Genomic DNA, 25,216 nt, shown 5'->3' with positions numbered 1-25,216 from the left:
TCTCATTACAACAATGATAAAATGAAGACACCCCAGGCTGTATCCTTCTGGTAAGGAAGCGAAATATTAATGTGTGCAAAATAGAGGTAATCATACATCCCTGCAAATGACCACAAATACAGCCCACCTGGGGCTGGCCCAGTTTGTTTTGACCTCGTTTCATTTTCCTTGCATTCTCAACTCAGTCCTACTTCCCCTTCCCAAATCCTTCATTTGGGTTAGGGCTCCTTGCTGCTGTTTCTATTTCTGTTACCACTTTCTTTAACTAATGTAGCATGTTGTGCCTGAGACATTCTTCCTACCAACTGCCCAAGCAGTCTCACCATTACTTAAACAATTCTAGGTATCTTCCCCAAAGAGAGCTAATAGCTAGATAATGGCCTTATCCTGAGACTTTCCATTTGAGAATGGCATCTCTCTATCCCTAACTAAACATAAACCCTATGATCTAAGCTGAAATGTGCCATATCTTGGCTTAATGCTTTAGCTCCTGTCTGGATGCATTGTAGATGTGTGTATAGGTTTGAACTGACAGTCTTAATTTGTAAGCTTGAGTAATACAGGACTTATGTATGTAATTCCTTTTGCATGGTTATTAATCAAAATCATTTAATAATATTTTGCAATGATGGCTATGATGACAATTAAAATGATGATGATGATTATGAGAACAATAGCAGATCTGACTAGATACTGGTGGAGGAGTTAAAACAATGTTTCTTATTTCAAACCACATTGCTAGGGAAGGTTTTCTCAACTTGTGTTCCAAGTAAAAGATGAAAAATCACTGGGTAAACAAGGTCAACAGACTTCTTTCCTAAAGTATATCTCAAAGTTTTCAATATAGTCATGTCTGTCAACATGCTTCAAAAATGGAAAAATGTACATTCAGGGTTTTCCAAATATATTTGGTCATGGAATTTTATTTTTCATATAACATCTATTATCATCTTTGATAATATTGGCTATTTACAAAACCTATTTGGGAAAATACACTCTACTGATTCTAAGTACTGATTCTAATTACCTCTACACATCCTGTGATATTTAGCATCCTCTATCCTTTGAGTATGGAAAAATCATGACTGTCACAACTGATCTGATTCATATTTGGAATTATGTGCACTTTCAGTTTGTGAAGTATTAGGTGCTTCTATGTGGAGCCTGACTTACTTCTTGGAAACTAATTGGGAACATCGGTAAACAAGTAATGGTTTTAAGCACAACCAAGGGTTATTTCTACTGATAAACCGTGAAAACTATCTCCCCCAGTTATATATTCTATCACTGCTATTAGGAACTGAAAAGGGAGTATCATGGTTATATGGATTTTTAAATGGATGATTCATTTTAATTTGGAACATTTTAAGAAAATTTGATGTCATTTCCATCATATATTACTTTAACTTGATCGTTTAAATCATATCTTCATATTATATTCACAATTCTGAATATAACTGTAAATAATTTTTCACCTTTGTCATTAGGCATCTTATTGTCTATTTACCATAAGAAGAAAACCTGCAATTTACTTTAATACAGGAATATGTCTTTGAAAGTAGAAGTAATGTTTGATTTTTTAAAAACTTAATAATTGGAGAATTGAAAAGGATAACCATAAATTTCAAAATAAGACTGGAATTACTGGGCTTCCCTGGTGGCGCAGTGGTTGAGAATCTGCCTGCCAATGCAGGGGACACGGGTTCGAGCCCTGGTCTGGGAAGATCCCACATGCCGCGGAGCAACTGGGCCCGTGAGCCACAATCACTGAGCCTGCGCGTCTGGAGCCTGTGCTCCCAACAAGAGAGGCCGGAACAGTGAGAGGCCCGCGCACTGCGATGAAGGGTGGCCCCCGCTCGCCGCAACTAGAGAAAGCCCTTGCACAGAAACGAAGACCCAACAAAGCCAAAGATAAATAAATAGATTAATTAATAAAATTGTGCAATCTTAAAAAAAAAAAAAAAAAAAGACTGGAATTACTATTTCAAAAAAGGAAAAATAAGAGCTCTTATAAGATTTTCCCTAAGTTCCTTACACCCCTGGTTTTTCATTATATTTAGCTGATTTTCTGCAAAAAATTGAAGATATCCATTGCCCATGATCCTGAGTCTCTGAGAAAATGTGATTAAAAAAATGATAAGCATGACTTTTGCCCCACTACAAGCCAACGGCACTTGAAATAATAAGTTGCCAAGAGTCAAGAACAGAGACATTTATACTATCCATGGAAGGCTGGATGTACTCATATCAGGAGGAAAAATGAAAATTCAAAATCCCTCCAGGGATGGGGGGAGAAGAGTGATTATGAAGATCGTGATTTCTATTAACAATATACCTTTGGAAAGTGAGAATTACTCATCATTTCTCTGCAGTTACAAATCACAACAGGACTAAATGTACAAAGGTAGTATTTTGGAAATATATTGTCAAGCCAAAAGAGCAAGCAGCTGAATAGTCTTATCTGTGATTCACAAGAACAACTAATTGAAACAGGGGGAAAAAAGGCTGGAGACTGAACTAACCTCAAAAAAGATTCTAATTTCCATATAATGACCTTAATAGAATGTTCGAGACCTCTTTCTCTTTCCATGGCTAACAGTCCTCTTTGGGGAGGACTTCTAGAATAATTTAAATAGTGGTCAACAGATAGCTTCATTAGCTAGACAGGAAGGCTATTCCTCCAGGTAGAAAAGGCCACTTAGGGAAAACGAACTCCACAGGACTATGCCTCCTAAAGCAACTTTGGCCATATAGGATGTGTAAGTGGTTACTCATGGTCAATTTGATGCTTCTGTTATGAGTCGGCTCCTTGGAAAAGTCAAGAGACAGCTCATGTATAGCAGACACCGTCAGCGCCCATATCCCCTCATTCAAAGCACTTCAAAGCATGCTGGCCTGATTCCCTACGGCCAGCACCTGCGTTTCTTTTCCTGAGGATATCTCTGGCCTCTAGAATCTGCTTTGTCTACCCTTACAGAAGGCCAGAAACGCCAGGGAACTAACATCCTCTGGGAAAAAAGGTCTCAAACGATGACTAATGGAAATTAGAGATAAATACCATCCCAGCTCCCTCAGTCCATAAGTGGGAGAATTGTTCTCCACTGGCTCTCAGATTTCCATAATGGGATCAAGCTCCAACCACCACAATGGTAACTTACTTGAAAAGGAAACTTTTATTGAATTATTTCTTCAATCCCTTACCAGACTTTCTTGGGATTGCCTCTCAAACTAATTGTACTCAAATCTTTGTGCCCTAAACTGTGCCCAACAGTAAAACTGCAGGAATCCATAACTGAATGAAATTGATAAAATAGAGTATATTTTTAGACCACCAATAATGATTATTTTAGAAGATAACACACAGCCCCAGTAAACTGCAGTTTCTTATTTAGGGTAAGCAAATGGGAACACATAACAACAAATCCCTTTCCCACAAACATATCTTAAATTCACCAGAAGTGATTCTTTGTTTAGTTGCATTTTCTCCCTTGCATTCTATACAAATAATGGTTATATTTTAGTCATGGACATTTGAGTTTACGGCTCTTCCAATATAGGACAAACATGCTTAATTTAAAAAAAATGTGGAAATAATTTTCCATTTCATTATGTAGGAGTAAATTACTACTAAGTGATCACCCTTTCTTTTTCAACCAAGAATACAGCAGCTGCATCCATATAAAAGATGGTCAACATACATTCTACTTACAGTTGTATCAAGTCTAAGCCAAGATATTTTACAAAAGTGTTTAAAATAGAAGGTCGGGGAAAACCTCTGGAATCAAGGATAGAGAAATTAGATCTAATATCCAATGGTCTAAATTGAATTTTCACATTTCTAGATCTCACCTGTTAGAAGTAAAATTGTAATAACCACTTTCCTCTAGGACTTCTTCAATCACAATCTAAAGTTAAAAAAAAAATCAGGTTAGTATTGAATTAAAAGCAACAAAATAAAATCATTCAGAGGCACTGCAAAAACCTCACCTGCATCTGTTCATATGTTATCCCCTGCTCCAAATCAAAGCTGGAGGGTAGACCTGAAATAGATAAATTATGAAAAGGCTGACATTTGGTTCATGTTTTCTTAGATTTTATTGGCAATTATGACTCACATGCAGTGAAAAGAGGTCAGTTTCTTAGTGATGAAGATGAGTACTTACAAACACATTCCAAATTATCTTGGCTTTTGGAGTGGCCATCACAAAATAATACACAAGATTTATGGGCATTGCTCATGGTATAAATTGGCCAATTAAATTAGGGGTGTGTGTGTCTGTAAGGATAGGTGAGGAGTGGTCCTAAACACAAACTTCCTGATAGGCAAAGAAAAGATTAAGAAGCTATCCCTAATCCACAAGGCAAAAAGAATAGATATGTGCTAGAAAAAAAACAAATTCTTAGAGGAAGGCAGAAATAGCCAGAGGAGGACAACAAAGGTTTGACCCTGGCTATAGCTGCCAGGAGGGAATAAAATACATTTAAAATCAGAAGACAGTAATTCTTTTGAGGTTTGGTCTGAGTATGATATACCAGCACATTAACCAACCCCAGGACCACCCAAAGCAATGTTGACCAGTTTCCACTCAGGTCAATCAACACTTATCACATGGAGGCCCAGGAGCTCCCCTGCCACTTACTTAGGAGAGAGAAAGGAGAATGGGTTGAAGGTTAAGAGGACGCAAGAGGATGTGAGTCTTGGCAGCTGGTTTTTCAAGTCCAGCTTAAAGGTGTTGCCCAAAGTGCTCCCTGGTTCTGCTGTCTTTGCTTTTGTCCAGCCTGCCATGACTAGGGACACACCTGGTCTGCTCTGGGGAGGGGCATCCAGCTTCTGGAAGAGCCTGTCAACTCCCTCTCAGGCCACTGAGAGACTTCCACCAGAGCTCGTCACTCAGCAGGGCTGTTGTGGTAAGAAGTCTGGCCTGTGACTGACCTACCTGCCCAGGGGGATGCAAATGACTTTACTTCACTTAGTATGATAATCTCTAGATCCATCTATGTTGCTGCAAATGGCAAGATTTTATTCTTTTTTATGGCTAATATTCCTTGGTATATATATATACCACATCGTACTAAGTGAAGTAAGTCAGAAAGACAAATATTGTATGATATCACTTATCTGTGGAATCTAAAAAATAATACAGATGAACTTATTTACAAAACAGAAACAGACTCACAGACATAGAAAACAAACCTATGGTTACCAAAGGGGAAAGGGGTGGGGGAGGGATAAATTAGGCATATGGGATTAACAGATGCACACTATTATATATAAAATATATAAATAATAATGATTTACTGTATAGCACTGGGAACTATATCCAATACTTTTAATAACCTATAATGGAAAAGGAAAAGAATCTGAAAAAGAATATATATATATATATATATATATATATATATATATATATATATATCTGGATCACTTTGCTGTACACCTGAAACTAACACAATATTATAAATCAACTATAGTTCAATTAAAAATAAATAAAAGCAAATGACTTTAGATAACAGTTTATCTCGATCTTACAGATTTCTCAGGGACGGTTTTAAATGAAGTTCTGCCTACCCAGTTTAGCTGTACCCTAGGAGTCCAAGACTTAGGGAAAGTTTGATAATTAGTACATGAAGTGATTTGCCTAAATTAGTCAACTTCAAAAGCACAACAGAATTAAGCTTTTTTTTTGGTCTGAGTAGATGGCAAGTCTTCATTTAACAGTAAAAACTTCACATCTGTCTGCCCCACTGTGAGATATAACTATAGTTTACAGGGATTCAAAAATTATTTAGGAATTCTGTAACCTCAGACTAGCTTGAAGATCTCTTCTGAGAGTCAAATATCACAAGAAAAATTACATTATGCTGAGTCCCTACTACTGGCTAAGTACTTTTTATATATTTACACTGATCATTGCTATAATCCTAAGATGGTTACCATTTTTGTTCCCATTTTACAGGCAAGAAAACTGGGGTTCAGTGAGGTCAAATAATTTGCTCAAGGTCAGCTACTAAGTGGTTGAGCTGAGATTTGAATCTAGGCATCCTTGTTTACAGAATACATACCTTTAATCCCTATGTTATATTGCCTCCTTATGAGAAATTTTTTCAAAAAAGAAAAAAATTTAAATATGTCTGATGTGGATTCTTCAGGTAAGTTTCAAATTTTCTGTTTTATTCAAGCTCTTCATTTCTGCTTTTTATCTCCCTGGATGTTTTTGGGCATTTGATTTCCCATCATCAGATAAGAAGAAGTAAAAGGAAATACAATTTACGCACACAGATTCTGTTTGCTTACGGTATTAATAAATGATCAAGGAAGGTGTCACAAGTGTGTAAAATAAATCTCAGGGAATTTCTAAATTCCTACTGTATGTCCTTCCAACTATCACCATAGATAATCAAAATAAGCTCTATTTTCATTTTAAATTGAAGATAATCTTTTAAGGATAGCTGTTGATCCAAACAATCTATTTCTTTGTGAAAGCCAGATTTCCTGTGTTGAAGACCATTACCTGTTGGGTTATTTGGGGACAGGCTGTTTCGACCTGATGAATGATGCAATAAATGGTAATCTGCTGTGAAAAAGTTGGGCTCAATTGGTTCTGGAGATCCCTGAGATAACTGAAACAGAAAAAGCAAAACTGCATCTTATTTTGCATTCAGAATCAAATGACATGAGACCTCTGTGTGCGTCTCTGCCCAGAAAAATTAGTGCTCTTCAGTTGTCAATCCCTTGTATACAGATAAAGACCAATCTTCTTCCTTTCAAAAGAAATGATAAATTAGATGCAGGCAAATTACAGTGAAAGCAAGTAGATAATTCCTGGTCACATGAAAATAAAAAATGTTATACTTTATAGATTTATGAGAACAAAATAAAAATAGATAGAAAAATAATGGCATGGGCCTGGGATATCAAAATGTTATTTTTGTCAGGTGTAGGAGGAATAAACTCCAATCATTCAACAAAACATCATTTTCAGCCCAAATCATTCTTGTTTGACCAAGGCAAACACGTTTCTTAATACATTTTTCTAAATTACTATTAATTAATTTTAATCTCCAAACATTAATTCCCAACACTGTAAAGGAAAGAGTAATTCACTAAATGCCAGAACTTATTAAAGTTCCAATTGTTTAATGCCGTTCTATAAGGATGAAGTTTTTAAATGAAACTTTCAAAATCCTTTCACCTTTAATTCCAACTAACACTTGAGCTGGCCAAGTTTTTATGCCTGTGTAAAACAATATACTTTTTAAATGTTGATACATATTAATAAACCAGAAACAAAAGGCACAATTTAGATTATTCAACAGTAGTTACCTTGGATTCACAAACTCTATTCATGAATTAAAATATATCACGGTTCAATCATTTGAGCAAATTGTTTGGCAGTTCACAAATATGCCCACCCTTTGAGCCAACAATCCCACTCTTGGATATATACACACAAGAAAAATGAGTACTTCTGTTCATCAAAAGACATGTACAAGAATGTTTGTAGCACATTTATTCATAATAATCAAAAACTGGAAAACCCCCAAATGTCCACAGGATAGACAAATATATTGTGGTGTGCTTATCCAATGGAATTTTGCCAAACATGAAAAAGAACACACTATGGATATACACAGCAAGATGGATGAGTGTTGAGCAAAAGAAGCCAGACACAAAAGGATACACAATGTATAACTTCATTTACACATATTTTCACAACTGAGAAAAGCTAACCAATGGTGACAGAGATCAGGACAATGATTACAGTGTAGCAGGTAGTAGAGTTTGACCAGGAAAAGGCAGGCAGGAGCCTTCTTCTGGGCTGGAATTGTTCTATATATCGATGTGGGTGGTGGTCACATGGGTGAATATATATGTAAAAGTTCATGGAGCTGTATATGTACTTCACTGTATACATTATGCATTTTATACCTTAATATAAACATTTTATATTAGCAATTGATAATTATTCCATCAATATGCTTTGGATAGTATAAATAAAAATCATTTTTGAGTTTTCCAGTCTCCATATTGCCAATGAATGCTACACATTAGAAAAAAATATGAATCATCCTTTTATATTCTTGAAAATTTATTTTCCTTACTTTAGTGACAACTGATAAAATTAATAACCCATCTGTAAAATGACAAGATGGTAAGACCGTAATAGTGTAATGCAGGAAGATTTTATTTGCTTAATAACTTTCTCATCAGTGCTATTAGGAGGCAATGCAGACAGCCTTAAGCATTCCATAGTTCTATTATCTAAGGTAGCAGATTATTCCAACTGAACTTCTTAATATGTCTTGTAATGCTGAAAATGATTTCCTGCTATTACCTTCCAAGTGACTTCAGATAGATTTTTTTTCATATGGTTGAGCATAGGAGTAATTTGGCTGCCTGAAATGTTCATCCCAATTATTTCTTAGAAAGCTTATTTAAGTCAACTTAATTACTAAGTGAACACCTTGGAATCCTAAAGATTTCACAGACAGGAAGATGCACAGTAACATATGTGAATTGTGACATGGAGAGGTCAAGAGAGTCATTTTAAGATGACAGGACAAGTTCTTTTCATTGATTCAAACCTTGAAGAGAGGAGTGCTTGATATTACCAGAGCCTGTGTCACACTAGCAGTCTTCGAGCCTAAGAACTGTGAATTCTCAGAGGGATGGGCCCATGGAAGAAGCCAAGGACTAAAAATCTTTAGTCTTGTGTTTGAGACCCGGATACATTTATTTTTACTCTAGGAAATTTCCCGCACTTCTTTTTGCAGTTCAATTTTTTGACATATACTATATTCTTTCAGCAAATCTTTTTTGCCCCTTACTATGTGACCTGAGCAGGTTTTGTAAATCAGAAATGTAAACCTTTCAATCCACATACACTGATGATCTGCCCAGCTTATTAGCACCATGCTGGGCACCACGGAGGACACAGAAATGATCTGGCCTCCATGAGACTTGCAACTTGACTGGAAAAATAGGCTAATGTACATAAAACAAGAGGGCAATGCATTAAATAATGAAGTGTGAAATGAGGTGGTGAGATCTAAGCTTACACAAACAAGGATGCTTCATGAAGACCAGCATCATTTTCAGAAACTCTGTAGAAGAAACACTAGAGCTGAAACTCAAAGGCTGGATTTGGGTGGGATGCAAGGAAATCAAGTGGACATTCCAGGAGAGAGAAACTTGAGGGCAAAGGCTGGGTATTGAATATTAATGGCAAAGTGATAAAGGGCTATGACATTAGTCCATGTTATAGAGGCATGGGGATTTAGGTTGAAGAGAGGAAGACAAGTGTTATTCATTAATTCAGGGAGTATTTTTTATTCAAAAACATTTTTAATTTAAATTTTTAAAATTTTAAAATATTTTTTGGCCACGCCACACAGCATGTGGGATCTTAGCTCCTTGACCAGCGATCAAACCCATGGCACCTGCATTGGAAGCACAGAGTCTTAGCCACTGGACCGCCAGGGAAGTCCCCAGGGAGTATATATTTTTTTTAAACAGCAGGTTCTTATTAGTTATCCATTTTATACATATTAATGTATATATGTCAATCCCAATGTCCCAATTCATCACACAACCACGCCCCCGCCACGTTCCCCCCTTGGTGTCCATACTTTTCTTCTTTACATCTGTGTCTCAATTTCTGCCCTGTAAACCAGTTCATCTGTACCATTTTTCTAGGTTCCACATATATGCATTAATATATGATATTTGTTTTTCTCTTTCTGACTTACTTCACTCTTTATGACAGTCTCCAGATCCATCCATGTCTCTACAAATGACTCAGTTTCGTTCCTTTTAATGGCTGAATAATATTCCATTGTATATATGTACCACTTCTTCTTTATCCATTCGTCTGTCGATGGGCATTTAGGTTGCTTCCATGTCCTGGCTATTGTAAATAGTGCTGCAATGAACATTGGGGTGCATGTGTCTTTGAATTATGGTTTTCTCTTGGTATATGCCCAGTAGTGGGATTGCTGGGTCATATGGTAGTTCTATTTTTAGTTTCTTAAGGAACCTCCATACTGTTCTCCATAGTGGCTGTATCAATTTACATTCCCACCAACAGTGCAAGAGGGTCCTATTTCTCCACACCCTCTCCAGAATTTGTTGTTTGTAGATTTTCTGATGATGCCCATTCTAACTGGTGTGAGGTGATACCTCATTGTAGTTTTGATTTGCATTTCTCTAATAATTAGTGATGTTCAGCAGTTTTTTTATGTGCTTCTTGGCATCTGTATCTCTTCTTTGGAGGAATGTCTATTTAGGTCTTCTGCCCATTTTTGGATTGGGTTGTCTGTTTCTTTAATATTGAACTGCATGAGCTGTTTATATATTTTGGAGATTAATCCTTTGTCCGTTGATTCATTTGCAAATATTTTCTCCCATTCTGAGGGTTGTCTTTTCACCTTGTTTGTAGTATCCTTTGCTTTGCAAAACCTTTTAAGTTTCATTAGGTCCCATTTGTTTATTTTTGTTTTTATCTCCATTACTCTACGAGGTGGATCAAAAAAGATCTTGCTCTGATTTATGTCAAAGAGTATTCTTCCTATGTTTTCCTTTAAGAGTTTTATAGTGTCTGGTCTTACATTTAGGTCTCTAATCCATTTTGAGTTTATTTTTGTGTATGGTGTTAGGGAGTGTTCTAATTTCATTCTTTAACATGTAGCTGCCCAGTTTTCCCAGCACCACTTATTGAAGAGGCTGTCTTTTCTCCATTGTATATTCTTGCCTCCTTTAACAAAGATAAGGTGACCATAGGTGTGAGGATTTATCTCTGGGCTGTCTATCCTGTTCCACTGATCTATATTTCTGTTTTTGTGCCAATACCATACTGCCTTGCTTACTGTAGCTTTGTAGCATACTCTGAAGTCAGGGAGCCTGATTCTTCCAGCTCCGTTTTTCTTTCTGAAAATTGTTTTGGCTATTCAGGGTGTTTTGTGATTCCACACAAATTGTGAAATTTTTTGTTCTAGTTTTGTGAAAAAGGCCATTGGTATTTTGACAGGGATTGAATTGAATCTGTAATATGCTTTGGGTAGTATAGTCATTTTCACAATGTTGATTCTTCCAATCCAAGAACATGGTATATCTCTCCATCTGTTGGTATCATCTTTAATTTCTTTCAGCAGTGTCTTATAGTTTTCTGCATACAGGTCTTTTGTCTCCTTAGGTAGGTTTATTCCTAGGTATTTTATTCTTTTTGTTGCAATGGTAAATGGGAATGTTTCCTTAATTTCTCTTTCAGATTTTTCATCATTAGTGTATAGGAATGCAAGTGATTTCTGTGCATTAATTTTGTATCCTGCAACTTTATCAAATTCATTGATTAACTCTAGTAGTTTTCTGGTGGCATCTTTAGGATTCTCTATGTATAGTATCATGTCATCTGAAAAGAGTGACAGTTTTACTTCTTTTCCAATTTGTATTCCTTTTATTTCTTTTTCTTCTCTGATTGCCGTGGCTAGGACTTCCAAACCTATGTTGAATAATAGTGGTGAGAGTGGACATCCTTGTCTTGTTCCTGCTCTTACAGGAAATGCGTTCAGTTTTTCACCATTGAGAATGATGTTTGCTGTGGGTTTCTCGTATATGGACTTTATTATGTTGAGGTAGGTTCCCTCTATGCCCACTTTCCGAGAGTTTTTATCATATATGGGTGTTGAATTTTGTCAAAAGCTTTTTCTGCATCTATTGAGATGATCATGTGGTTTTTATTCTTCAATTTGTTAATATGGTTTATCACATTGATTGATTTGTGTATATTGAAGAATCCTTGCATCCCTGGGATAAATCCCACTTGATCATGGTGTATGATCCTTTTAATGTGTTGTTGGATTTGGTTTGCTAGTATTTTGTTGAGGATTTTTGCATCTATATTCATCAGTGATATTGGTCTGTAATTTTCTTTTTTTGTAGTATCTTTGTCTGGTTTTGGTATCAGGGTGATGGTGGCCTCATAGAATGAGTTTGAGAGTGTTCCTTCCTCTGCCATTTTTTGGAAGAGTTTGAGAAGGATGGGTGTTAGCTTGTCTCTAAATGCTTGATAGAATTCACCTGTGAAGCCTGATCCTGGACTTTCGTTTGTTGGAAGATTTTTAATCACAGTTTCAATTTCATTACTTGTGATTGGTCTGTTCATATTTTCTGTTTCTTCTTGGCTCAGTCTTGGAAGGTTATACCTTTCTAAGAATTTGTCCATTTCTTCCAGGTTGTCCATTTTATTGGCATAGAATTGCTTGTAGTCATCTCTTAGGATGTTTGTATTTCTGCAGTGTCTGTTGTAACTTCTTTTTTATTTCTAATTTTATTGATTTGAGTCCTCTCCCTCTTTTTCTTGATGAGTCTGGCTAATGGTTTATCGATTTTGTTTATCTTCTCAAAGAACCAGCTTTTAGTTTTATTGATTTCTATTTTATTTATTTCTGTTCTGATCTTTATGATCTCTTTCCTTCTACTAACTTTGGGTTTTGTTTGTTCTTCTTTCTGAAGTTTCTTTAGGTGTAAAGTTAGGTTGTTTATTTCAGATGTTTTTTGTTTCTTGAGGTAGGCTTGTATTGCTATAAACTTCCATCTTAGAACTGCTTTTGCTGCATCCCATTGGTTTTGGATCATCGTGTTTTCGTTGCCATTTGTCTCTAGGTATTTTTTTATTTCCTCTTTGATTTCTTCAGTGATCTCTTGGTTATTTAGTAACGTATTGTTTAGCCTCCATGTGTTTGTGTTTTTTACGTTTTTTTCCCTGTAATTGATTTCTAATCTCATAGTGTTGTCATCAGAAAAGATGCTTGATATGATTTTAATTTTCTTAAATTTACTGAGGCTTGATTTGTGACACAAGGTGTTGTCTATCCTGGAAAATGTTCCACGTGCACTTGAGAAAAAAGTGTAATCTGCTGTTTTTTAATGGAATGTCCTATAAATATCAATTAAATCTATTTGGTCTATTGTGTCATTTAAAGCTTGTGTTTCCTTACCAATTTTCTGTTTGGATGATCTGTCCCTTGGTGTAAGTGAGGTGTTAAAGACCCCCACTATTATTGTGTTACTGTTGATTTCCTCTTTTATAGCTGTTAGCAGTTGCCTTATGTATTGAGGTGCTCCGATGTTGGGTGCATATATATTTATAATTGTTATATCTTCTTGGAGTGATCCCTTGATCATTATGTAGTGTCCTTCCTTCCTTGTCTCTTGTAACATTCTTTATTTTAAAGTCTATTTTATCTGATATGAGTACTGCTACTCCAGCTTTCTTTTGATTTCCATTTTCATGAAATATCTTTTTCCATCCCCTCACTTTCAGTCTGTATGTGTTCCTATGTCTGAAGTGGGTCTCTCATAGACAGCATATATATGGGTCTTGTTTTTGTACCCATTCAGTGAGCCTGTGTCTTTTGGTTGGAGACTGTAATCTGTTCACATTTAAGGTAATTATCAATATGTATGTTCCTATTACCATTTTCTTAATTGTTTTGGGTTTGTTTTTGTAGGTCCTTTTCTTCTCTGTGTTTCCCACTTAGAGAATTTCCTTCAGCATTTGTTGTAGAGCTGGTTTGGTGGTGCTGAATTCCCTTAGCTTCTGCTTGTCTGTAAAGCTTTTGATTTCTCCATCGAATTTGAATGAGATCCTTGCCAGGTAGAGTAATCTTAGTTGTAGGTTCTTCCCTTTCATCACTTTAAAATGTCATGCCACTCCCTTCTGGCTTGTAGAGTTTCTGCTGAGAAATCAGCTGTTAACCTTATGGGAGTTCCCTTGTATGTTATTTGTCATTTTTCCTTGCTGCTTTCAATAATTTTTCTGTGTCTTTAATTTTTTCCAATTTGATTACTATATGTCTCAGCATGTTTCTCCCTGGGTTTATCCTGTATGGGACTCTCTGCACTCTCTGGACTTGGGTGGCTATTTCCTTACCCATGTTAGGGAAGTTTTGACTACAATCTCTTCAAAGATTTTCTCGGGTCCTTTCTCTCTCTCTTCTCCTTCTGGGACCCCTATAATGCGAATGTTGTTGCATTTAATGTTGTCCCAGAGGTCTCTTAGGCTGTCTTCATTTCTTTTCATTCTTTTTTTTTGTTTATTCTGTTCTGCAGCAGTGAATTCCACCATTCTGTCTTCCAGGTCACTTATCCGCTCTTCTGCCTCAGTTATTCTGCTATTGATTCATTCTAGTGTAGTTTTCATTTCAGTTATTGTATTGTTCATCTCTGTTTCTTTGTTCTTTAATTCTTCTTGGTCTTTGTTAAACATTTCTTGCATCTTCTCGATCTTTGCCTCCATTGTTTTTCCGAGGTCCTGGATCATCTTCACTATGATTATTCTGAATTCTTTTTCTGGAAGGTTGCCTACCTCTTCACTTAGTTGTTTTTCTGGGTTTTTATCTTGTTCCTTCATCTGGTACATAGCTCTCTGTCTTTTCATCTTGTCTCTCTTTCTGTGAATGTGGTTTTTGTTCTACAGGCTGCAGGATTGTAGTTCTTCTTGCTTCTGCTCTCTGCCCTGTGGTGGATGAGGCTATCTAAGAGGCTTCAGCAAGTTTCCTGAGGGATGGACTGGTGGTGGGTAGAGCTGGCTGTTCCTCTGGTGGGCAGAGCTCAGTAAAACTTTACTGAGAAATGGATGCTTCTCTGCTGATGGGTGGGGCTGGGTTCCCTCCCTGTTAGTTGTTTGGCCTGAGGCAACCCAACACTGGAGCCTACCCGGGCTCTTTGGTGCAGCTAATGGTAGACCCTGGGAGGGCTCACACCAAGGAGTACTTCCCAGAACTTCTGCCACCATTGTCCTTGTCCTCACGGTGAGACACAGACACTTCCTGCCTCTGCAGGAGACCCTCCAACACTAGCAGGTAGGTCTGTTCAGTCTCCTATGGGGTCACTGCTCCTTCCCCTGGGTCTCAATGTGCACACTACTTTGTGTGTGCCCTCCAGGAGTGAAGTCTCTGTTTCCCCCAGTCCTGTTGAAGTCCTGCAATCAAATCCCGCTAGCCTTCAAAGTCTGATTCTCTAGGAATTCCTCCTCCCATTGCAGAGCTCCCAGGTTGGGAAGCCCGACGTGGGCCTCAGAACCTTCACTCCAGTCGGTGGACTTCTGTGGTAGAAGTGTTCTCCAGTTTGTGAGTCACCCACCCAGCAGTTATGGGATTTGATTTTATTGTGATTGTGCCCCTCCTACCATCTCATTGTGGCTTCTCCTTTGTCTTTGGATGTGGTCTATCTTTTTTGGTGAGTTCCAGTGTCTTCCTGTTGATGATTGTTCAGTAGTTAGTGTGATTGCAGTGCTCTCTCAAGAGGGAGTGAGAGCACATCCTTCTACTCCACCATCTTGAACCACAGCTCCCTGGGAGTATTTTTTAAATGAACTATTGTGTGCCATGCACAGATCCAAACAATGAAAACAATTAATGGTGGCTAAATATTGTATTCTTGGAGCTTACTGCCTAGTTAGGGAGAATTATGTCTGTGAAATATCCACTTGTGTATTTGCAAAATTGCAGATATGCTGAATGCATTGAAGGCAAGGCCTGTGGTTCTAAGAGGTAACAGACAGATTTAACTTAGGGAAGGTTTTCCTGAGAAAATGATGCTTATGCTGAGAGCCAAAATAAAGAGTAAGAGTGATTAAAGGATGGAGTGGGAAGAACATTACAGGCAGAGGAAAGAGCATGTGCAGAAATGGGAGGAAGCAGCATGGTAGATGGGCACTGTAGCCAGTGTGGAGACAGCAAAGGACAAGAGTGGTATGAGGTGAGGGTGGAGAGAGAGGCAGGGCTTGGACCAAACAGGACTGTGAACACCATTGGTGGGGATTTTGACATTTTATACTATAAGAGCCCCCTGGACAATGTTCTGTGGTGTGTGTGTGTGTGTGTGTGTGTGTGTGACATGATCAAATTTCTGTTTTGAAGAGATCACCCTGGAAGCAATATATGTAAAAATTTGGGTGGGTCTGGGACCTCAGGGTGAACATAGGCAGATCATGAGGAGGCTCCTGCAAATAATGGAGGTCTAGGCGGTGGGACTCGGAGTTAGATGGTGAGGCAGGAAACTGGACATAAGTGTTTAGGAACACTGGCAAAAGTCTGGCAAAATGAATTGGAGAACAAGGAGATCAGCAAGAAGTGTGACACTAGTGCAAGAGAAGGGTGCTAAGAGCTTGGACTAGGTGGAAACTGAAAGGAAGGAACAGCTATGGAAGACCAAATATTCCCACTTAATAACAATGATAGCACCTATGCCATTGATTGAGTACTTACTACATTCTAGATACATTTGATATTCTATTTTGTTCTTACAACTACTTTGTACGGTAGGCATTATCCCCATTTTACAGATGAGGAATCTGAGAAGTAAAGTAATTTGCTCAAGGAGCATAGCTAGTAAGTGGCAGAACCAGGGCTAGAACCCAGGGCTAGAACATCAAAGGCCAACCAAAACCACCGACACTATGAATATTCCCCAGGTGTTAATGACTTAGGAGATGCAAGAGATAAAGTGGAACAGTTGAAAGTGACCACAGGGTTTAATGATTGAGCAGAATGATACTGGATGCTTCCAATGATATTCGATGTGGACAAAGGAAGGAAGCAGGTGGTGAGTTCAATTCTGGACATACCAGATGACAAAGTAAATGTTCACCCAGTAGGTGGAAATATGGGTGATACAACAGAATCTTTCAAAGCAGTGGCCTCTCAGGCTGGCTGAAGCTATGAGGTGGCTCAGTAGTCCCAGACCAGCACTGTGTGGCCCTCTCCTGGCTCATGAGCTAAGAGGTGTACATCCCATCTTTGGCATGTATGTTCTGTTTGGAAGAATGTGTAAGAAAATTTCTTCTGAACTGACATAAAAGGGCTCTTCTGGGGACTCCAATCGAGATGGTGGAATAGGAAGTGGATCTCACCTCCTCCCACAAATACATCAAAAATACATCTACATGTGGAACAACTCTCACAGAATACCTACTGAATGCTGACAGAAGGTCTCAGACAGCCAAAATTGCAAGAGAGATCACCACATAACCAAGTATGACAAAAGAAAAAAATAAAGGAAGTGAGACAGGACCTGCACCCCTGGGAGGGAGCTGTGAAAGAAGAAAGGTTCCCTCACTCTGGGAAAAGCCTTCACCAGTGGGGAGATCACCCAGGACATAAAGGGAGCTTCAGAAGCTCAGAGGAGAGAGTAGCAGCTGGCTTGAGGCAGGCAGAACAGCAAGAGACCAGCACAGAGGGTCTGCACCACCTCCCTGCACTCCCCAGCCTGAGACGCGCATCTGCTGCTGTGGGCAGGGGCTGAGTGCTGAAACTCGGGCTTCAGAACACAGACCCAGGGAGAGGACTGGGGCTGGCTGTGCAGGGACAGCCTAAAGGGGCAGGACCATGCTTTGGGCCACAACCAAGGGTATGTGGAGGAAGGAGCCCAGGTCTGCCATAGAAGTGAAGTGTTGTTAACAGGTGCAGGAAGGGAGGGACAGGGCCCACCATAGCAGCCTCTTTCTCAGCATGCTCACAGCTGGTGCGGTGCTGCCTCTATGACTTCTGGGAGCACGCAAGCACCAACAGCCTGCCCACATTCGGAGGTGGGGCTGAAATCAGAGTTCATCCCCAGGAGTTGTGCAACTTAGGAAGCAGGGCTGAAATCTGAGCCCTCTCCCTGTGGCTGTGCAACCTGCAGATTTATGCCACTGCCATCAGCTTTGTAAACTCAGTGCCTGCAGGACATCCAAGTGGACAATGGGTGCTCCCGTGGCTGTGGCAAGTCCAGCATTAGCAGCTGTGGGCTTTGCAGGTGCATGTACAAGGAGGCAGGGCCGGAGTCTGGGTTGCTTCCATAGCTCCCACAGCGAGTTCAAGTGCATGACTACTGTGGTCCTGGTACCCGACTTCAGTGGATTGGTGCCTATGGATCTGCACTGTTGGCTTTGTGAACACAGTGCCTAAGGGACACTGGGGCCAATTGCATTCCCACAGTTAAGGCAGGGCTGAGAGCAGTGCCAACAACAGTATACTTTGTGAGCTCACACAACACGTGACAGGCAACACCACTGAGCACACTCCTGGGTGGACAGCTCCTGCTGAAGAATATTCAGTGGTTCCTCTCCTAGTGTGAGGGCTTCAATCTTGCCTACCTCATGCTGCAGTCAGAAATGGATATGGGGGCTTCGACTCCAAAAACTAGAAAGTAGACCTTGTCCCTGACAGGATTGTGACAACCACAGAGCAAAGAGGAGGGCCCACTCAGTATCCAGTGCAGGCTCTGGTATTCAAAACACCAGTCACACCTCCTATCAAAGGGATAATGGCCAGTACACACTGGGGAAAGACGCAGCAGGCATCCATACTAAAAGCAGCACTTGCACCAAAAATATTAAACCCATGCAGGCTACACAGGAACTCTCCCACATAAAAACATCTCTCCAAGACCACAGTAAATAACTCTTTCTCCTAAACTCATAGAGTCAGAGAAATACAAGTAAAATGAAGAAACAGAGAAATCACTCCCAATTAAAAGATCAAGAGAATTCACCTGAAAGAACAAACAATGAAACAGACTTCTTCAGTCTAATAGACTCTGAGTTCAAAAAGGAGGTAATAAAAATACTGAAGGGATTAAGAAAGCCTATCAGCAGAAATGCAGATTACTATAAAAAGGAACTAGAAACTATAAAGAGGAACCAAGAAAAATTATAAAACTGATTTGCTGAGATGAAAACTGAGCTAAAGGCAATAAATGGCAAATTGAATAATGCAGAAGAACAAATAAGTGATCTGGAAGATAGAATAATGGAAATCACCAAATCTGAACAGCTGAAAGAAAAACAAATGAAAAACAAAATGAAAGCAATATACAAGACCTATGGGATAATATGAAACATGCCAATCTACACATAATAGGGATCCCAGAAGGAGAGGAAAGAAAAAAGGGGATAGAAAATATATTTGAAGAATCATGGCTGAAAACTTTCCAAACCTAAAGAAGGAAATGAACATCCAGGTATAGGAAGTGCAGAGGATCCCAAACAAGATGAACCCAAACAGACCTACACCAAGACATATTATAACTAAAATGGCAAAAGTTAAAGATAGGATTTTAAAGGTACCAAGAGAAAAACAAAGAATTAATTACAAGGGAACCCCCATAAGGCTATCAGCTGATTTCTCTACAGATGTTGCAGGCTAGGAGTGGCAAGATATATTCAAAGTCTTGAAAGGGAAAAACCTGCAACCTAGGATACTCTACCCAACAAGATTATCATTTAGAATAAAAGGAGGGATAAAGAATTTTTCAGACAATCAAAATTTAAAGAATACAGCGATACTAAACCTATCTTAAAAGAAATATTGAACAGTCTTCTCTAAATAGAAAAGAGGCAAGAATCAATAGGAAAGAAAAATCACAATTGAAAAGTAAATCATTTAAATAAGTCAGTACACAAATTTTTTAAAACATCAAAAAATTTTTGTGTCAGCATACAGTATTTGTTTTTCTCTTTCTGACTTACTTCACTCTGTATGACAGACTCTAGGTCCATCCACCTCACTACAAATAACTCAATTTCGTTTCTTTTTATGGCTGAGTAATATTCCATTGTATATATGTGCCACATCTTCTTTATCCATTCATCTGTCGATGGACACTTAGGTTGCTTCCATGTCCTGGCTATTGTAAATAGAGCTGCAATGAACATTTTGGTACATGACTCTTTTTGCCAACACATATATATGGAATCTAAAAAAAAAAAAAAAACTAGTCATGAAGAACCTAGGAGCAAGATGGGAATAAAGACACAGACCTACTAGAGAATGGACTTGAGGATACGGGGAGGGGGAAGGGTAAACTGGGAAAAATCAGAGAGTGGCATGGACATATATACACTACCAAACATAAAATAGATAGTTAGTGGGAAGCAGCCGCATAGCACAGGGAGATCAGCTCGGTGCTTTGTGACCACCTAGAGGGGTGGGATAGGGAGGGTGGGAGGGAGGGAGACGCAAGAGGGAAGAGATATGGGGACATATTTATATGTATAACCAATTCACTTTGTTATAAAGCAGAAACTAACACACCATTGTAAAGCAATTATATCCAATAAAGATGTTAAAAAATTGTTTTGTGTGTGAAAGTGATGATAACTACAATGAACAGCAAAAGGATAAACATGAAGGTGTAAAAGAGGATATCAAAATAATAAAATGTGGAGGGGGAGAGTAAGAAAAATGTACATTTTTTAAAGAATGTGTTTGAGTCTTTACCAGTCTAAAGCAAGTAGATATAGGAATGGGTTAGCATACTTGAAAAACAGGGTAACCACAAATGAAAAACATACAATAGATTCACCAAAAACCAAAAAGAAAGGAACTCAAGCAAATACAAAAGAAAACTATCAAACTACAAAAGAAAAAACAAAAAGAAAAGAAAAGGAACAAAGAAGAAATACAAAATCACCTGGAAAACAAGGTGTAAAATGGCAATAAATGCATATCTATCAATAATTACCTTAAATGTGAATTGCCTAAATGCTGCAATCAAAAGACATAGAGTGTCAGATTTGATTTAAAAAAAACAAGAGCCTACAATATGCTGCCTACAAGAGACCCACTTTAGGGCAAAGGACACACATAGATTGAAAATGAGGGGATGGAAAAAGATATTTCATGCAAACGGAAATGACAGGAAAGTGGGGGTAGCAATACTCATATCAGACAAAATAGACTTTAAAGCAAAGGCCATAAAGAAAGATAAAGCAGAACACTATATAATGATAAAAGGATCAATGCAAGAAGAGCATATTACAGTTGTTAACATATATGCACCCAATATAGGATCACCCAAATACATAAAACAAATACTAACAGACAAAACTGGAGAAATTGACAGGAATACAATAATAGTAGGAGACTTTAACACCCAACTCACATCAATGGACAGAGCTTCCAGACAGAAAATCAGTAAAGTAACAGATATCCTAAATGATACAACAGAACAGTTAGACTTAATTGATATTTTCGGGACATTACATCCAAAATAACCAGAGTACACATTCTTTTCAAGTGCACATGAAACATTCTCTAGGATTGACCAATACTAGGGCACAAAACAAGCCTCAACAAATTTAAGAGGATAGAAATTATTTCAAGCATCTTTTCTGACCACAATGGCATGAAACTAGAAATTAAGCACAAAAAGAGAAATGAGAAAAATGATTACATGTAGACTAAACAACATGCTACTAAAAAACCAAAGGGTCAATGATCAAATCAAAGAGGAAATTTAAAAATGCCTTGAGACAAATGACAATGAAAACACAACCATACAAAATCTATGGGATACAGCAAAAGCAGTCCTTAGAGGGAAGTTCATTGCCATATAGGCCTTCCTCAAAAAACAAGAAAAATCTCAAATAAACAACCTAACCTACCACCTAAAAGAATTAGAAAAAGAAGAACAAACAAAACCTAAAGTTAGCAGAAGGAAGGAAATAATAATGATCAGAGAGGGAATAAATAAAGTAGAGACTTAAAAAGAGTAGGAAAAAAATCAGTAAAACAGAGAGCTGATTATTTGAAAGGGTAAACAAAATCAACAAACCTCTGGCCAGGCTCACCAAGAAGAAAAGAGAGAGGACCCAAATAAAGTAAGAAATGAAAGTGAGAAATAACAACCGATACCACAGAAATACAAAAAAACATAAGAGAATACTATGAACAACTATAAGCCAACAAATTGAACAACCTAGAAGAAATGGACAAGTTTCTAGAAACATACAGCCCACCAAAACTGAATGAAAAAGAAATAGAAAATAAGAGACCAATCACTAGAGGTGAAACAGAAAATGTAAAAAAAACCACAAAAAAAAAAACACACCAACTCCCTGCAAACAAAAGTTCAGGCTTCACTGAGGAACTCTACTGAACATACAAAGAAGTTATACTTATCCTTTTCAAACTCTTCCAAAAGACTGAAGAGGAGGGAACACTCCCAAAGTCATTCTTTGAAGCCACCATCACCCTGATACCAAAACCAGATAAAGACACTACTGAAAAAGAAAATTACAGGCCAATATCTTTGAAGAATATAGATGCAAAAATTCTCAAAAAATATTGGCAAACTGAATCCAACAACACATAAAAAAGTTCATATACCACGACCAAGTGGGTTTCATCCCAGGGTCATAAGGATGGTTCAACACATGCAAATCAATCAGTGTGATACACCACATCAACAAAAGAAAAGACAAAAACCACATGGTCATCTCAATAGATGCAGAGAAAGCATTTGATAAAACTCAACATTCATTCATGATAAAAACTCTCACCAAAGTGGGTATAGAGTGAACATATCTCAACATCATAATAGCTATTTATGACAAATCCACAGCGAATATAATACTCTGATGAAAAGCTGAAAGTCTTCCTGTTAAAATCTGGAACAAGACAAGGATGCTCTCTCTCATCATTTCTCTTCAACACAGTATTGGAAGTTCGAGTCACAGCAGTCAGACTAGAAAAAGAAATAAAATGTATCCAAATTGGAAGGGGAGAGGTAAAATTGTTATTATATTCAGATGATACGATGCTATTTATATAAAACCCTAAAGACTCCACACAAAAACTACTAGAACTGGTAAATGAATTCAGCAAGGTAGCAGGATACAAGATTAACATACAGAAATCTGTTGCATTTCTTTACACTAACAATGAAATATCAGAAAGGGAAAGTAAAAAAAAAAATCCCTTTTAAAATCACATCAAAAAAAAACAAAACAAGAAAAACCCAAAAAACCTAGGAATAAACCTGACCAAGGAGGTGAAAGGCTTGTACACTGAGAACTATAAAACATTAATAAAGGAAACTGAAGGTGATTTAAAGAAATGGAAAAATATCCCATGCTCTTGGATTGGAAGAATTAATATTGTTAAAATGGCGATACCTAAAACAATCTACAGATTTAATGCAATCCCTATCAAATTACCCATGACATTTTTCACAGAACTAGAACAAATAATCCTAAAATTTATATGGAATCATAAAAGACCCAGAATTGCCAAAGCAATCCCAAGGAAAAAGAACAAAGTAGGAGACATAACCCTCCCAGACTTCAGACAATACTACAAGGCTACAGCAATCAAAACAGCACAGTACTGGCACAAAAACAGACATATGGATCAATGGAACAGAATATAGAGCCCAGAAATAGACCCACATACCTACAGTCAATTAATCTTCGACAAAGGAGGCAAGAATATAAAATGGGGAAAAGACAGTCTCTTAGGCAAGTGGTGTTGGGAAACCTGGACAGCCACATGTAAATCAATGAAGTTAGAACACACACCATACACAAAACAAACTCAAAATGGTATATAGACTTAAATATAAGACATGACACCGTAAAACTCCTAGAAGAGAACATAGGCAAAACATTCTCTGACATAAATCATACTAACGTTTTCCTAGGTCAGTCTCTTAAGACAATAGAAATAAAAGTAAAAATAAACAAATAGGGCCTAATTAAACGTATAAGCTTTTGCACAGCAAAGGAAACCATAAACAAAATGAAAAGACAACCTACGGACTGGGAGAAAATAGTTGCAAACAATGCTACCGACAAGGGATTAATTTCCAAAATATACAAATAGCTCATAGAACTCAGTAACAAAAAAAACCCAAACAAAAAATGGTAGAAGACCTAAATTGACATTTCTCCAAAGAAGACATACAGATGGCCATGAGGCATATGAGAAGATGCTCAACATCACGACTTATTAGAGAAATGCAAATCAAAACTACGATGAGGTACCACCTCACATGGGTCAGAATGGCCACCATCAAAAATCTACAAACAATAAATGCTGGAGAGGGTGTGGAGAAAGGGGAACCCTCCTACACTGTTGGTGGGAATGTAAATTGGTGCAGCCAGTATGGAAAACAGTATGGAGGTTCCTCAAAAAACTAAAAATAGAGTTACCATATGATCCAGCAATCCCTCCCCTGGGCATACATCCAGAGAAAACTATAATTTGAAAAGATACATGTACCCCAATATTCATAGCAACACTATTTACAATAGCCAAGACATGGAAGCAACCTAAGTGTCCATCGACAGATGAATGGGTAAAGAACACGTGGTGTATATATACAATGGAATACTACTTAACTATAAAATAAGAATGAAATAATGCCATTTGAAGCAACATGGATGGACCTAGAGATTGTCATTTAAGTGAACTAAGTCAGAAAGACAAATCCATATGATATCACTTATATGTGGAATCAAAAATATGACATAGGGCTTCCCTGGTGGCGCAGTGGTTGAGAATCTGCCTGCCAATGCAGAGAACGCGGGTTCGAGCCCTGGTCTGGGAAGATCCCACATGCCGCGGAGCAACTCGGCCCGTGAGCCACAATTACTGAGCCTGCGCGTCTGGAGCCTGTGCGCGGCAACGAGAGGCCGCGATAGTGAGAGGCCCACGCACCGCGATGAAGAGTGGCCCCCGCTTGCCACAACTAGAGAAAGCCCTCGCACAGAAACGAAGACCCAACACAGCCATACATACATACATACATACATACATAAAAAGAATGTAAGCAGACAAGAATATCATTAAAAAAAAAAAAAAAAGAAAAAAAAATATGACATAAACAGATTCACACACACAGAGAACAGACTTGTGTTTGCCAAGGAGGAGAGGGGTGGGGGAGGGATGGATTGGGAGTTTGGAATTAGCAGATGCAAACTATTATATATAGAATGGAGGAACAACAAGATCCTACTCTAGAGGACAGAGGACTGTATTCAGTATCCCATCATAAACCATAATGGAAAAGAATATGAGAAAAGAATATATATATTCTTTATGCATATACATATATATGTATAAATGAATCACTTTGCTATACACCAGAAACTAACACAACATTGTAAATCAACTATACTTCAATACAAAATAAATTTTTATAAAAGGGCTCTTCTGCTCTGAATAAACATCTACAGTTCTAAGGAGCAAATAATTGTATGCACTTTTGAACTAAACAAGTCAAGTAAATATTACAGAGAAAAGATTATATCACTATATACTACCTCTCCCCCCAAAAAACCACTAATTTTGAGCAAATATTGAACAATTTTAGCACTTTATTGGTCAATTGAGTATATAGTACTTTTTAAGCAAAAACTAAAGAGAAGAAAATAAAATTTGTAGGAGAAAC

At 37.9% G+C, this 25,216-nt stretch overlaps 1 protein-coding gene across 1 annotated transcript in view; it reads right to left on the bottom strand.

The window, feature by feature from the left end:
* The window catches only part of NEK10 (NIMA related kinase 10), a 302,206-nt gene that overhangs the window by 2,963 nt on the left and 274,027 nt on the right, over nucleotides 1–25,216 (bottom strand). Inside the window, exons 36-38 of the mRNA XM_057555449.1 lie at nucleotides 6,513–6,621; nucleotides 3,988–4,040; nucleotides 3,850–3,905 (exon numbers count right to left, since the gene is read on the bottom strand). Coding sequence (XP_057411432.1) covers nucleotides 3,850–3,905; nucleotides 3,988–4,040; nucleotides 6,513–6,621 — 218 coding nt within the window. The remainder of the gene's footprint in view (nucleotides 1–3,849; nucleotides 3,906–3,987; nucleotides 4,041–6,512; nucleotides 6,622–25,216) is intronic.

Source organism: Balaenoptera acutorostrata, chromosome 10, assembly GCF_949987535.1.
Source record: "Balaenoptera acutorostrata chromosome 10, mBalAcu1.1, whole genome shotgun sequence".
NCBI classification, from domain to species: domain Eukaryota; kingdom Metazoa; phylum Chordata; class Mammalia; order Artiodactyla; family Balaenopteridae; genus Balaenoptera; species Balaenoptera acutorostrata.
Note: the sequence above shows the minus strand (reverse complement) of the source record. Positions and strands in the feature narration are given on the sequence as shown.